The following is a 16,038-nucleotide window of genomic DNA, read 5'->3' as shown; positions in this document are numbered from 1 at the left end:
AGTTGATCAGAAGCACACTAAGGCCGATGAATGTATCAGCTACTACTTGAAGTATTCTCGAAGACATTACAACGTGAGGGTTTTGAACATGAAGAGTCGGTCAAGCAGGGGGAACGGTGATGGGTTGTAAGAAAGGAGCGGTAACTCTTGAGTTTAAAAAAGGGAAATGATTAGAGCCTTAGTTGATGTGATGGACACTACTTGAGTTGTATCAGTGGGACAAGACAGACTGGGTTGGTTTATGGGTTTCCAGATAAGTTTCCAAAGAATTCGTCAGGGAGTTCGTCTGCGTAAAGAGATGGATTGGGAATAAGACTGGTGTCAGGGATGGAATTAGATCTAAAATGTTGTATTGAATGGTTTTAACAAAACGATGAGAGTTAAGGTCTTAATTGCGAGTAGGATGACATACTTCAGGAATGATCTTTGATCTGGTTATTACCAGCTAGAGATCAGGAATAGTTAGGATCTTTGATCTGGTTATTACCAGCTAGAGATCAGAAATAGTTAAGGATCTTTGATCTGGTTATTACCAGCTAGAGATCAGGTGCAGTTAGGGATCTTCGACCTGGTTATTACCAGTTGGAGAACAGGGAAGAGGATAGGTAGGAGGTTGCTATCATGTTGGATAAGGGCACTGAGGATGCTAGGTTATGTGTTGAGGGTTTGGTCAATGCCAAACTGTTTTTGTGAAATAGGTAAAAAGAGTATTCAAAGATTATCTGAATTGGACTTGTAATTGTCTTGATCGACGGCACAGTGATGTATTCTGGTTGGAACTTTGTTAAGGTTGAAGAATGCCTTGGAAGTAAGAGTTTCCCTAAGCAAGCATGATGGTACCGGTAGTTGGATGAGATTCACGTCTTCTTACAGATTAGAATCAATTGTTGTGTTGCTATGATACCTCAAGACAGGAGGAAGTGATGATCTATGCATGGTGTTGGTTAGAGGATCCGACTAGAACTAGAGTGGAGTATCTAGCAGGCTTAATAGCCAGTGGATACCAAGAATTATTATCTTATACAGGAACAAGAATGACAGTTAAGGAAAACCCAAATGAAAGGAATTAAAGGCAAGTCTTAATTGAATTAGCAAAGGATTCTACAGTGTTATGTGTAAGTTTATAGTGATATAAGGACCAAATTTGGACTCTGATGGACACCGAAATTACATAGAAATTCTGGATGAATCTCGTACTATTCTCTTGGTCCTTTCATCCAGATATTAGGAAAAAGGTACAATAACTTGAAGGTTTTGTATTAGAGGCCTAGATGGAGAAGAATATAATGAATGAGGAACAAAATTCTTATTCCGATAGCAGTTTGTGATAGGCATCGCAACCTTTGAGTATGTTATAATGGGAATAAGGAAATATGGTGATAGGTATTGCAGAGAGGTTGCCAAGATGGTGGGGTCATCATGGATCAACGTTTGGGGAGAACTTGCTTTTATCAGTAAGAATAATTTATACAGCTGACCAGTACTCAGAACTTTAAGCGAGGTGGGTGGTAAGCCTCCATGGAATTCAGAGTTAATTTCATTGAACAAGGACTTTATCATACTCTCAGGTCTTGGGAGGATTAAGAAAGGCAATGAACAGATAAGCAAAATCTGACGAGTTTTATTATTTTCAGACTGATGGTAAATCAGAGAGAAAGGAAGTTATTTGGTTATTGGAAGAACACTTGATAAAATGGAATATAAGAAGGATTGTATATCATCCCTTCGTTGGAATGAGACAAGTGATAGGTTGTATTTGGATCTGGAGATAGTTCAGGGGATCATTGAGATTATTAAAGGATTAGAGAATGAAACTCACTTTTCAAAGTAGATGGAAAAGTTTTATTGAATTGGGAAACAGGGGTATGGAGTTTCGAGTAGAAGATGATAGCTTTTGTGGGATGTCGCCAGAGATAGAGAGGTGAAGAGCTAGATGGACCCCAGGGTATCAAGGCTGGTTGGATTCGGTAGGGGATCAGTGAGGTTGTTTTTAAGTTGACTACATCTTTGGGCACCGTTAGCTATACGCAGTGGATTTTGTATTCCATGTTAGGGACATGGATTGGAGAAACTCATGCGTTAATTGATAAGGATCTACAGATTAAGATGAGGATATTCCATGTGGGGTGATCGGTTTAAGCATGAAATTGAAAGACTGAGGTTTTGAGGAATAAGATTGTACCTTGAGTTAAGGTAACACACCAGAAATGGTAGGGTCAAGGAATGACCGGGATAGCTGGAATGAGTTGTGCGGAATTTGTGTCCTGAATTGCTCGGGTAAATTTCGAGGACGAAATTCTCATTAGGAGGGGATAGTTGTAACGACCCAAATTCACTAATAAGGCTTAAGGGCCTTGATTAGTGTGTCGGGAGGGCATGATGAGAATTATGTGTGATGACTATGATTTTAAGCATGTTATATGATATGTGAATTATATTATGTGATAATTATGATATGTGAATTGTACTGTGTGGGTGCTGTGATATAAATGTGATGCACGTGCCAAGACGGTCCTAGGAAACTAGATAATGGTAACTGGTGATTTGGTAACCTGCGTAACCGTTAGTAACTATAGAGAGTAACAGGTTTTTTTGGGAAAGTGGTAGAATTGTAAAGATAGGGAAAGGACAAATAAGCCCTTGAGGTCTAGTTAGTAAGTGATATTAATGGAGGGTTAAAATGGTAATTTGGTAGTAAATAGATGAGTTTGAGCTGAGGGAATAACATATACGTATAATATTTTGGAGAGGGGTTTATGTTGAATGGTGGAAACCTAGAATTAGAACAAAAAGGAGATAGAAAGGAGAAGCAGAAATCTAGACTCTTGGAAGGAGAATCAAGGGATGTCTGATGTTATCAACCAAGTTTAGGCCAAGAAAACTCAGAGGTAAGATTTTGATTATGCTATATCTAAGTTTTAAGTCTGAATTTTAGTTAAGGAAGGTGAATTGAGATAAGTTGGTGGCTGGTTTTATGTAATTTCAGAATTTGGAAACCAAGGGGGAAGAAGGTCAAGAGCTGGAGGTTGAACCTATCACTTAAGGTAAGGTCTCTGTATGTTTATTAGATTTGTTTTGTTAAGGTTTAGGGAGTTTGAAGTGTGGGTTGTGCTTGAATTCAAGCTGTGCATAACTTTTCTGGTTTGAGTTGTCAAGTGGGAATTCAAGAGTGACTTTTAGGATTGAAGGTGTGAGTGAGCTTGAGTATGATGTCTTTGGGTTGTTGTGAGGTTTGTTAGGGGTTTAGAGTTGGTTTTGGGACTTAGGATGTGGTTTGGGGTGATTTGGAGAGGTTGGAGCTCGGGAAAATGCGAAGGAAAAACCCAGAATTCTGGGCTGCGAAGGCGTGCCGCGGCACGGGTTTTGTGTGCCGCGGCCTGGAGTCTCTGATTGATGGGTGCCGCGGCACAAGAAAGTGGTGCCGCGGCACAAGGCAAATTTCAGGGTGTTATATTTTGCAATTTTTGGCCTTTGCTCCAGGGGTTCGGGGGCTGTCTCCGGGGTGTTGTTCTAAGGTTTTGGGGGTTCCGAGAGTGTGGGTTAGGTACCGGGAAGGTAGTCTTGGATTGGTTAATGACAAAGAATATTATGTTTGTGTTGTGATTAGGACTTTGGAGAGGCTCGGGGTAGAGGACCGTGCTTGTGGCTACGTGGCATCGGGAACCAATAAATTGAAAGGTAAGAAAGCTGCACCTGAGTATGTGGTTAGGTTGGGACTAAGTGTTCCCTATGTTTGTATGCATTATTATGTGAATATGAATAATCATGTGGACACGATGGGACTAAGAGCTCCCTATATTTGTTTATCATGTCGTGAGATGGTGTTATTACGCCATGGGACATGCGATTACCGGCCTAAGGGTGTCGGAATCATTATTTGCGCACTGGGGCGCGGTTCAGCCACTGGGAGCTGAGGCAGCTTGTTTATCACTGAGCTTGGTTAAGCTGGCCAGAGTCAGTGAGTATTACACTGGGGGCGGCTCTATTGAGCCGAAGACAGTGTGCCAAATAGAGGGTGCGACTAAGGGCGCCAACCCTGAATGTTATTTGATGGGTATGACAATCTATTGGTTATGAACGTGAATATTGTGCTGTGAATATAGTTAATTGATTGTCTGAATGACAACTGTTATTGCTGATTGGATAAATGTATGAAATGTTGAATTCTCGGTTGAGCATTGTGAAATATTTGTTAAGTGTTGCTGATCTTACTATGTTATCATGCTTTCTTGCTGGGCCTCGGCTCACGGGTGCTACGTGGTGCAGGTTAAGGCAAGGGCAGGTTGGACCAAGCCCGAGGAGGAGAGCTCCAAGGTGAAATGTACATAGCTAGCTGCTCGATCACCACGATCGAGGAGTGGACCAGGACAGGGACTACCTAACTGCTCGTTTTTGCCTTAGTATGGCCAGTCAGTGTGTTTAAACTTTGTAACCTTTTTGTAAAGGGCTTTTAAACTGTCATTTTTGGGATCCCATGTAAATAAACAATGCTTAGTAATGAAAATATAACTTTTGAGACCAAAACACTTTTAACCTTAGTTCCTCTACTGATTTAGTAACACGATTTTACGTAAATAACTTGATTAGCAAGTCTGGCACCTTATAAACACACAGTGTAACGGTCTTGGCTATCCAGGGCGTTACACTTGTGATCCACTTCATCTAGCCTGGAAGTTCATTTAGATAAGCTTTGCACTGCTGCTACTAGTGCATCAAGTTGGGCTTGAATGACTAGTGCAACTGATGATGTTCCAACATTTTGACCTCCTGGTCGGGAATTTCCTGTAGGTGCACTGTTGTCAAGTATTTCTACTTGATCGTTTGGGCGGGCAAGAACTTGCCCTTTGACCTAGGCGGTCATCTTCTTACTGTTGAAGACATCTCGCAAATCTCTTCGAGCAGCATGTCCTCCTAGACAATCGAATACTATGCTTTTTTATCTTTCCTTATCAGAAGGTTTATTGCATGGGACCATCTCTTTTCCACCAGGCTGCTGGTTGGGATGTCGAGGTAGCTTTTCAGGACAAACCAGGCAGTCTTCTACTTCCTTTTGGTTATTGCCTTCTCGATCATTTGACTGGTCGGCCTGATGATTGTTAGTCTCATCCAGACCATGTTCGTCTTTGTACCGGGGAGTTTTCTTATCTCAAGGAGCTTTGGTCTGGTTGTTCCCGGCGGGGCTTGCTTACCACCCTACTAGTGACTTCCTAATCGAGAAGTTTCTAAGCGATGGCTTCTCGAAGGAGTTCTAGAACTTTCTCTTTGCGTGGACGTAGTTCTAGAGCAGATGTCATCATCCACCCGACCAGACTGATTACTTTGACTCTGATCAGGTCCTCGAGAGTTTGTCTTCCAAGAAGGGGGCTTCCGACCAGCGTTCAGTTTCAGGATTCGCAAGTGCAGCATGATCTTCTGGTCTAACATTTTCCTTTGTAGTTGAAGCGTTGGGTTTCCTGGGCGCCATAACAAGTAGGATGGTAACTTTAGTGTGCTTTTCTATTCACGCTTTCAACGAAAGCACCAAAAATGTTGACCACAGTTTTGGCCAACAACGAGTAGACGCAAAAACGATAATAAATAGAATAGCCCTAAATAGAAAATAAACGACACATAAAATTTTACAGTGGTTCAGCCCCAAATAATTGGTAATAGCCTAATCCACTTGGTGTTTGTATATATGCCAACCTACACTTAAGATCAGATGAACCTGGGTCCACTGAGTTTCTCAAGTGTAAGCAGGAAATAGTCTTATAGAATCTATCTCCAATATTCCAAAATCAAAAGTCCCCCAAATGATGCCATGAGCCCTCTATTTATAGGCTCTTGAGTTTTTACGCAGTCCTTGGTTGTTTCAACCAACTTGAATTAATAAAATAATCAATAAATTCAAAATACAACAACATGGACTATTATTTCAGGATATCTAAGAAAATCCCACGGTAGTTACGAACAATTATGGCTGAAAACGTTGCTGAAATTCCCCTAGAGAAGTTACTGGGTAGTTAGCTCCTGAAATTTTGAAATATCTGGTCGGCTATGCTCCCTTGCCTGACATATCAAGTCGGATATGCTCCTTCGATTTCCATCTCTGGTTGAATATGCTTCTTCCTGACCATATGAATTTACATTTGCAATCCCAGATCAGTGTTTTTCCCGACCAGAGTGAACCATTCGTGAAATCACTAGTGAGTGTTTTTCCCGACCAGTGATGTAATGATAACTCTACCCAATGAGTCATTTCCTAACCTTTACACTTCTTCCTATTGGCACATTTATTGACCATTAATGCGCCACTTGGTATAAATGCATTGCCGCCTGTCACTTTAAATTGCCACGTCATTGCACTAAATTTTTTGGGATAACAGCTACAGTCTTGGCTGAGCTCCCCTATGGGAGTGATGACTCTTAGCAGGTATAGGAGGGACCACTTGATTACGAGATCACGATGGTTGGGCTGGTTCTGGAGCTTGACCAGCTGGTCGTTGGGCTTCAGGATTTTCCTGACCAATGTTCTCAGGCTGAGGGTTCACTAGTCAGGATCTCGTTGTTTGATTCTATGACAAGATGACCTCTAGCAACCTTGCTGCCTCCACATTGCGATGGTCGGCTTCTTCTTGGAGAGCTTCAAGGGCTTGCTGTCTTTTATCCAACCAGGCTTGAAACTCTTGTCTTTGTTTGTTGAGGGCTTCAAATATAACCTCTTGAGTTGCTGCCTAATTTTCATGCATGGCAAAAAATTGCTCCTACACCTGCCCCACGACCCTTTTCAGCTATTCAAGGTCGGGGTGCATATCTTCTCCTAAGTCCACATGGGGCTCATCATGCCTGAATGTGGCTGGTAGAGGCAGGTTTTGTAACGTCCTACTAATCCAGGATCGTTACACTGTGTATTTTAAATAGTGCATAACTCGCTAAACGAGTCATTTGGACTTAAAATGTGTAATTAAAACTAACTCCAAGATTAGGTATTAAAATTTTTGGTCAAACAGTAATCATTTCATTAAAAAAAGGCTTAAGTTTGTACACAGGGTCCTAAAAGAGTTTATAAACTGATACAGATACAACATAAATACAAAAAAGCTGGCCTAGGCAGAAAAATCAAGGTTCAACCCTAGTTCCACCAAGTAATTTCGGCCGTGGCGGTCGAGCAGGCCATATATGTACACTCCACCCCTTAAGCTCTCCAACTCATGGCTGGTCCAGCTTCTCCTTGCCCGTACCTGCACCACGTAGCACCCGTGAGCCAAGGCTCAGTAAGAAAACATAAACATGCTCATAAACAGTAATTCAACAGACTATAGATCATAAATTGCATGCTTAACAGTTATAACCAATACTCAGGCATTCATTCAATCCATTTAAGCAGCCATAGAGCCACACATGTGCCTATTGCACTACTCCCTTTGGAAACGGCTATAGAGCTGGTCAAGCGTGAACCACACTCTATGTTCCAAGCAGTTATAGAGTCGTGCAAGCGTATGTCATGCTTCCGGGTTTGCCTAGCAATAACGGTCTGTGTTCCGCACGTTGTTGTCGACCACAGCTTATAAGTTGAGCTTTTCAATTAGATACAAACAGATAAGCATTTATCACTTAATACAAATATGTACAGTGCAATTCAATCATGTTTAATCAAACATTTCAAGCATGGTTATAACCATGTTCCATAACCGAGGCTCAATCCCTAAGCTCAGTCCAGATGCAGTTTTCTTAACCGGGAGTTTCTCTCAATTTGGTTAAGGGCACAAGCTAGCAAGTGACCCAAGCTTGAAAGTTTCTAAGATTACTTGAGGAATTTGGACTATCTTAGGGAGATTAAGAGCTAGTAAGGCTCAGCAAGAGCTGGGGATATTGAATTTCCATAGACAAGGTAATTGCTTAAACTTTTCTTGAAGATTTTAGGTGTTCTTAAGGTGTTTGGCAATTTCTGCCTTTTAGGATTTTGTTAGGTTTTGGAGTATTGTAATGTTGTTTCTTAAGCTAATGATGGGTTGTATTATTGATCTATGGTGGGTTTTAGGCTCGTAAGTGATTGAAATTGTGTTTGGGATGAGTTTTGGTCGGTTTACGATTTCTAGAATCGCAGAATTTATGGGTTTGCAGGGTTGCACCGTGAAGCTGTTCTTAGAGCACCGCGGCCCGCATGAACTTAGAGGCACTGGGTGTAACACCTGGTTACTCCAAGACCGTTACTATGGACTTTAAATATTGCTTAACTCGCTAAGAGAGTCATTAGGTTCTAAATGTGCATCTAGATGTCATTAATAGGCTAGGGTGAAAATCTAGGTCAAAAGGAATGGATATATTTTAATTTAAAATGTTAAACTGTACATGGGCCCATAAAAGTGTTTGCAAAATTATTTATAATCCAAAATGGTCATTACATTGTAAAAGTTACAACCCACCGACCTAAGCGGCAAAAATAGGGTTAAACCCTAGTTCCTCTGAGAAACACCTTGGTCGTGGTGGTTAAGCGGCCGCATATGTACACATCACCACCTAAGCTCTCCACTCAAGGCTGGGTGAGCTTTTCTTTCCCTTTACCTGCACCACATAGCACCCGTGAGCCAAGACTCAGCAAGAAAACGTATTACTGCATGTATGTAATATCAATAAATGATTATGGTAATCATTCTGGGGCTTGCAACCCTAATCAGATAGGTGATTAATGAGTCACACTCTGTATAGATGACTGATAAGTCTATCTCTGTATAGATGACTGATAAGTCTATCTCTGGGGATCCGCTCCCTAAGCCATGTGACGTTTCAGTCACATGAGCCTTTTGGCCCTGACTCTACGTAACTAGCCTTTAGACTAGACAATTGTTTTTAGTTTTCATCGAACTTGGGGCCGGTCAAGCATTTCATGCTCATGTTGATTAGATCTAATCATTTCGGCCTGTGTTAAACACATTAATTTCATTCTTGACTCTTAAGCCAATACCAGACAACCAGCGCTCAATATCACCGTTGAACTTGATTGATAAGTCACAACTTCAGGATCAATACTAAACATCATTGTCGTTCTCTGACTAATAAGTCAGTACCATACACAGATAAGCAAAGCGGCTATGCATTTACAATGCAATCAATGTCCATATATAGAGCACTCAACATGCTTCATCAATAACCATGCATGTCACGTACTGGGTGCAGTTTTCTTACCTCTGGTTCGAGCGTGAAATAATAAAAGAACGACCCTTGAGAACCATCGGTCCTTAAGCCCCTTAGCGGTCACCTAATCATAACTAAATATGAAATCCCATCAATAAAATAAGTAATAAAAGGTTCCTGGACCAAGACCTAGCCTCCCAGGACGTTGAATCCTACTAAATCGGGTAGTAGGAACAATCTCGAGGCCTAAGGTTTGAGTTCCCATGATTAAAACTCAATTTTGGCCAAAAATGTCCTTAAGAGTCGTGGCCCCACACCACTGAGCCACGGCCCGCCTCCAAACAAAGGCGCCAGCTACAAATTGCATGCACCACGCGCCATGGCCCCAATGCCCTTCAGCCTTATCTCTCATCTTCACTAAGCTTGGGCCGCGGCACCCAAGAACAGGGTCGCGGCCCCACCTGGAACTCAGCCAAAAACCTTCATTTTTCCCCTTTTAAAATCCTCCAAAAACCTATCCAAACATATCCAAATCCCAAAATTAAAGTTCTCAAACATCCCAATGCTCCAAAACCATCAAAACCCGAGGCTCAAACAACTCAAAAACTAATCAACACATAAAATCCAATTCAAATCTTAGAAACTCAAAACTTAAAGCTTGTATTACCTCTAATTGAGTCGTTTCTCACTAAATCCTCTGGTTAATAAGCTTCTAATCTTTCCTAGAATCATTGTAACGCAATCCTCGCTTGAATCTGAGTCCCTAAACTCAAGTTTCCTTCGAAAATGCGACGAATGGTAAAAAAGGGATAACAAGAGAAAGAGAGAAAGTGTTTGAACGTATTTTCCTTCTGACAGGTTATATCAAGCTTAAGTAACCTCAAGTAAATCCTAATGCTTTGGGTCCCAAAAACGCCCACAGGGGTAAAATAGTTAAAATTCCCATAATTTCCTCATGATCTCACTAACTCCCAATATATCATCAAATAATCATTCTCATTATCCAATATCCCAATAATTGACCCTGTTATGACAAAACCGCTAAGTTGCATCCTAGGATCGTCTCATGCCGAATAGCTCAAATATATCCACATAATAATGTGGTCTCACCCATATATCACATACATGCACATAAATATACAATTATGCTCTCAATGGAAAAATTACGAAAATGCCCTTCTAATTAGAAGTGAGCCCACATGCATGCAATTATCATCATATAATAATATAATTCACATAATCATGCATAAAATCACATAATTGCATATTAAATCAATTATGGCCCTCCTGGCTCCCTAATCTAGGCATTAAGCCACATTAGGGAATTTGGGACATTAAACTAGGGTTCCTCTGAACCGCCTTGGCGCAGCGGCGCCTGGTAGGCTGCACTGCGGTGCATGTCCTGAGACTTTATAGTTCGAGGCTCTCTACCTAGAGGTGCGCCGCAACCATTCAGGGGCGGGTCGCGGCTCTAATTGGGAAAAATGGCCAAACCGGGTTTTGGGTTATGGGAACCCAAACTAAGGGCTCAGGAACGATTCCACTACCCAGTTTAGTGGAATCTGGAGTCCTGGGGGCTAGGGCTCGATCTTCAAGCTCTTAATGGGTTTAGTTCTTGATGGATATCTGTTAATATGTTGTGACTAGGGGTACTGAAAGGCAAAGGCTCGAGAGGAAAGGATCGTGCTCATTGCCGCTTCACCCAATCACTCAGGACTTGAGGTAAGAAATCGACACTTGCACCAAGTGTAGGGCGTGCAACCCAATTATAGAGCACGAGAATGACTGTGTCATGGATACGTTATAGTTAAATGTCTGCTTTTGTATGAATCTATGTTGTTATAATAGTTTGTACTGATTACTCGGTCGGAAGGCCATTATTGGCATTACATGTGTAATGTATGCCGTAGTGGCGGGGCCATTGTGAAGATGTGATATCCATCTACTCGGCATGAGTCATATATTGTTTGGAAAATCTATGTGAACCAGTTGTGGTTATAGAGTACGCAAACTTGTTAATGTTTATCTAGATATATGTATGATTTGTTTGGGTTTTCTTGTTGAGCCTTGGCTCACGGGCGCTTCGTGGTGTAGGCAAGGGCAAAGGAAAGCTGGACCAGCCATGAGTTGGAGAGTTGTAGGGGCGGCGTGTACATACTCAGCCTACTCGGTTGCCACTATCGAGATATTTTGAGGAGTAGGAGTCATTAGTTGAAATTTGCCGCTTAGGTCGGCTAAGTTTGTAATTTTTGATAAACTTGTATTTTATTTAGAAACTTTTGGGATCCCTTGTAACTATTCAACCTTTTTTAAGGAAAATTCCAACTTATTGACCAAAATCTATTAATACCTAAACTGTCGTTTAACCTTAATTACACTTTTAAGTCCAAATGACTCACTTAACGAGTTAAGTACTAATTTTGACACACGGTGTAACGGTCCTGGATTAGTAGGGCATTACATTAAACATTGTTTTTTAGCCTAAATACCATGTTTCCAAGCCACCATCGTTAGGCATCGTATTTCTACAATTTTTTTAAGTTTTAGATTTGAAAAAAAAATGGCAACAAAAAAACTAAAAAATCTTGTACATAAGTGTTCAAAATCTATAAATTAGTGTCTAAGGTCAATTTTTCATTCAATTTAAGTTTTGGATTAAATTTTTCATCATTAAAAGTTTAGAAAAATAATGAAAAAGCTTCAATGGGGTGCTTTGATGGTGGTAGGAGATGGCGACTTCAATGGTGGTGGGAGATGGAGACGGCAATGGTGGTCACAACGTGGGGAGGTGGTGTGCTATGCTGTTGTGGGGAGGTGGTGTCGTGGTAGTAGAGAAAGGAAGAGGGATTGAGAGAGTATGAGAGGGATAGAGAAATGACTTGTTAATGGGAGGGGTAATTTTGACCAAAGAATGGCCGGGGGCATAAAATGTAAGGATTATCAAGGTTTGCATATTAAAAAATTACACTATATAAGCATATTTGATAAAGTTTTCCTATGAAAAAGCCATAGTAGTATATATTATCAATTCAATTTCCATATTTTTAAAATCTCCTCTTATTGAAATCACAATAGTATAAGTGGATATTTATACTAAAGACAGAAATAAAATTTTATGTTCTTAATAAAAAATAAAGAAAGAGAACAATAATTATGAAATGTGAATAATAATGCAAACTTAAATAAACTAATTGCACAGTAAAACAATCCATAATAATAATCACAAATTACATCTAAAACACGAGGCCATCGCACAATATCAATAAGAATTAAAAGGTCAATTACGGAAGTAACAAAAAAAAATCTATTCTCAACTTCAGCTTGCTATATTATAAAATTTTATAACTCATAAAATATTCTAGTTGCTGTTTCACACTTATGCTTACACTTTCTTAAAAACTAAAATTTCTTCTCTTACAATTACCACAACAAAAAGTTAAGCATAATTGGAATGATAAACAAAACAATTAATAACACCCAAATTAATATTAAAGTTATTTTCTTATTAAAATATTCATAACTAGAAATGTTAAATACACTTTATATTACAGTTTATTTTATACTCTCTTAAATCAATAAATGATACGTGGATTCCACTAATAATTTTAAAAAATATTAAAATATAAAAAAATTAAATAATATACAAATGTCATGCATGATAAAAGAAAGTATAAAAAAAATACAATAAAGAATTTTCTTAGCACTCCTCATATCCAACAACATATATAGTAAACCGCAGGGCCGGCTCTGGGCATAGGCGGGCTAGGCCCGTGCCTAGGGCCCACCCCTACCCAGGGCCCAAAAATATCATGTAATGAATTATTGATTTGGAATGTATTTATATTACTAAATATTAGTTTAATTTTATTTAAAATTACATAAAAAAATTACATATACAAAAAGGCCTATTTTCTTCAAATTTATTAAATCCGTCTTAGGCCCACTTTTTTTAAGGGCCGGCCTGGTAAACCGTTTGGTACCCAATTTTCTTTTAATTCATACCTTTTTAAATTTATACACACGTCAGATTTAGTATTAATTTAAGTTATGGACTACATAATTTGGTTTTTACTAATATGCTACAGTCTTAATTTTTTGCATTAATTTTTTACAAGTAATATTTAACATTTTTCCTTGCAAGCACTCAAATGAAGTAACGATTACTCAAAATAAATGTGCAAGAGTGTAATGAATACTAAAGATGTAAGTAGTTCAACTCATTGAGAATATAACTTGTGATTAACGTTTGGAAATAGTTTGTGTCACCTATTTATAAGTTCATATGTGAAGTTACAAATAATTTAATCGTTAAGATGGTTGTTACAAGATAGAAATAATTAATAAATGAACCGTTATAATATTGATAGTAACACATGTATTAAGTCTGATTACACTCTTAAGCGTTTTGGGCCGTTGATCACAACTGAATAGTTGTTTGGGATCAGTTTGATATAATTGTGCTGTGAGGAAAATTAGTTGTAGTTGTACTGTGGGGAAAATTAGTTGTAGCTGTGCTGTGGAGAAACACAGTTACAGCTATGTTGTGAAGAAAAGTTGTTGAGTGTTTAGTAAATTACAGATTTTAAAGTGCTATGAATTGGAAAACTCATATCAATATGTCTTATTAATTTTATTTTATTAAACAAATTCACATATTTAAATTAAATATGTTTTTGATAAGAGACTAATAAAGTAATCATAAACAAAAATATTATATTATTGTGTATATTTATATTATAACTAGTCTATGTAGCAAGCTAAAATTCGAATTATAATAATAACGGTATTATAATATATGTAAAACTTAAGTTATCTCAAAACTCTCACTTTTATGTCTATAATTATTATTATTTTTCTACTAAAATATGAAATTGATATGTATTTTATAAATTATAATTTAAAAATACTATGAGATACAAAATAATATTACAATGTATAATAAACTCTATATTAAAGTAGTTTATTAATTTAAAGTTACTAAAGTAAAATGATATCTAATAAATATAAATTATAAATATATTTTTTGAAAAAAAATTAAGAATTAAATATTATTTATTTTATTATAATATTAATTTATTTTAAATACTTTGATGTTCATTAATATATAATAAATAAGTTTATTCTAAAAAAAATTAAAAAAGTATTTTGAGAAAAAGCTGGATTTTGAGAGCTTTAACTTCTAGTTGTAGAATTTGCAAAAATGATTCAATAATTTACTTTTTTTTACTATTTACCAAACATCATTATTGTATGTTAGACTACGTAAAATACTCATGCATATCAGTGCATATCTTGTAAATTATCTCATGCATAATTACGAAAAATATTGATGCATTATTACCATTATTCTAGCCCAGATTGTAGCATTACATTCATTGCATTTCTCTTGTACAATTGTATATAATTGACTACGAATCAATGAGAAGGACAAGCACAATTTCTATCATGGTATCAGGCCTTTCCTTCTTCTCCTAATCATGCTAGTCTCTAAACCAAATATGCCCTCATTATCTTGTTGCTTCCTCAATCTCAACTTCTTTCTTCTTTTCCATGGCTGAACAAACAAACTTCCATCTCGTTCTTGCTATTAACAACATCAAGAACTTCATTCCTATTACCCTTGAGATGGAAAAAGTTCAGTATTCGTCATGGGCAAAATTGTTTAAAATCCATTGTCGCATCTACCAAGTCTTCAATCACATCATTCCTCCCACACTGAACTCCACCGACAAGACCAAGGAGAAAACCAATACCAGTACAGAACCCACACTGAAATCCACTGACAAGACCAAGGAGAAACCCAATATCGATACAGAACTTTGGTCACGTTTGGATGTTGTCGTTCTCCAATGGATTTATGGCACAATATCGAACGATCTGTTGCACATCATCATCAAACCCGATGCTACAACCCAACAAGCATGGGAAAGGTTAGAAAGTCTTTTCCAGGACAACAAACATGCTCGTGCTCTCTATTTGGAAAATCAATTTACTCAAGTTCACATGGATGCTTTCCCCAACGTCTCAGCTTTTTGCCAAGAACTCAAGATAATTGCTGACCAACTCACTAACGTTGATGCACCGGTTTCCAATCAAAGGTTAGTGTTACAATTAATTGTGGGTTTGAATGAAAATTATGATGGTGTTGCTACAATCCTTCAACAGACTTCCCCTTTACCACCATTTTACGAGGCACGTTCGAGGCTAATTCTCGAAGAAACCCGCAAGGCTAAGCAAGCCGCAACTGCCGCTAAAGCTGTAGATAATGCCCTCCTCACCAACGATGATCCAAAGAGCTCCAATTGCGATTCGGGTAATGCAGAAAATCGCCACAAAAATGGTCCGAAACGCGTTTCGAATCGCAATAATAATCGCGGAAAAAATGATGGCGGTAGAGGTTGTGGCTGTGGTGGCAGCAACTATGAAGGAGGCGGCAACAACCCCCAGCAACGTTGCGGGCACCAGCAGTCCCATTCGTTGACAACATACCCGCCATGGGAAAATTGGATGCCTTGGGCAGCCCCTCCATGCCCTTACCCAACTTCTTCTTGGGTTAGACCTCCTGTTTGTCAGGTATTCTTGGTAGTCGTCCACAGCAAGCATACGTAGCCCATAAGACCCCTTCTTCAAGCCAAACATCAACTGACATTGAAGCGGTAATGCACACTATGACTCTCAATGCTCCTAATGAAAATTGGTATATGGATACCGGTGCAACCTCACACATGACGACATCTCAAGATAATCTCTCGTCTTATTTTAATATGAGCAATAAAAGAAATATTATTCTTGGCAGTGGACAAGAAATTCCAATTCGTGGTTTTGGGCACACACAACTACCCTCCTTTAATCTTAAACAATATCCATCATGCACCTAAGCTCATTAAAAACTTGATATTTGTGTGCCGTTTTACTACTAATAAT

General features: G+C 38.7%; 1 protein-coding gene across 1 annotated transcript; it reads left to right on the top strand.

Moving 5' to 3' along the window:
- The first annotated feature begins 14,664 nt into the window (after positions 1–14,664).
- LOC133815022 (uncharacterized) lies at positions 14,665–15,723 on the top strand. The gene has a single exon (XM_062247917.1). It carries the CDS (start codon positions 14,665–14,667, stop codon positions 15,721–15,723), a length of 1,059 nt encoding a protein of 352 aa, XP_062103901.1.
- The last annotated feature ends 315 nt before the right edge of the window (positions 15,724–16,038 follow it).

This window comes from Humulus lupulus, chromosome 1 (genome assembly GCF_963169125.1).
Source record: "Humulus lupulus chromosome 1, drHumLupu1.1, whole genome shotgun sequence".
Classification (NCBI taxonomy): Eukaryota; Viridiplantae; Streptophyta; class Magnoliopsida; order Rosales; family Cannabaceae; genus Humulus; species Humulus lupulus.
This window is presented reverse-complemented; position numbering and strand designations above follow the sequence as displayed.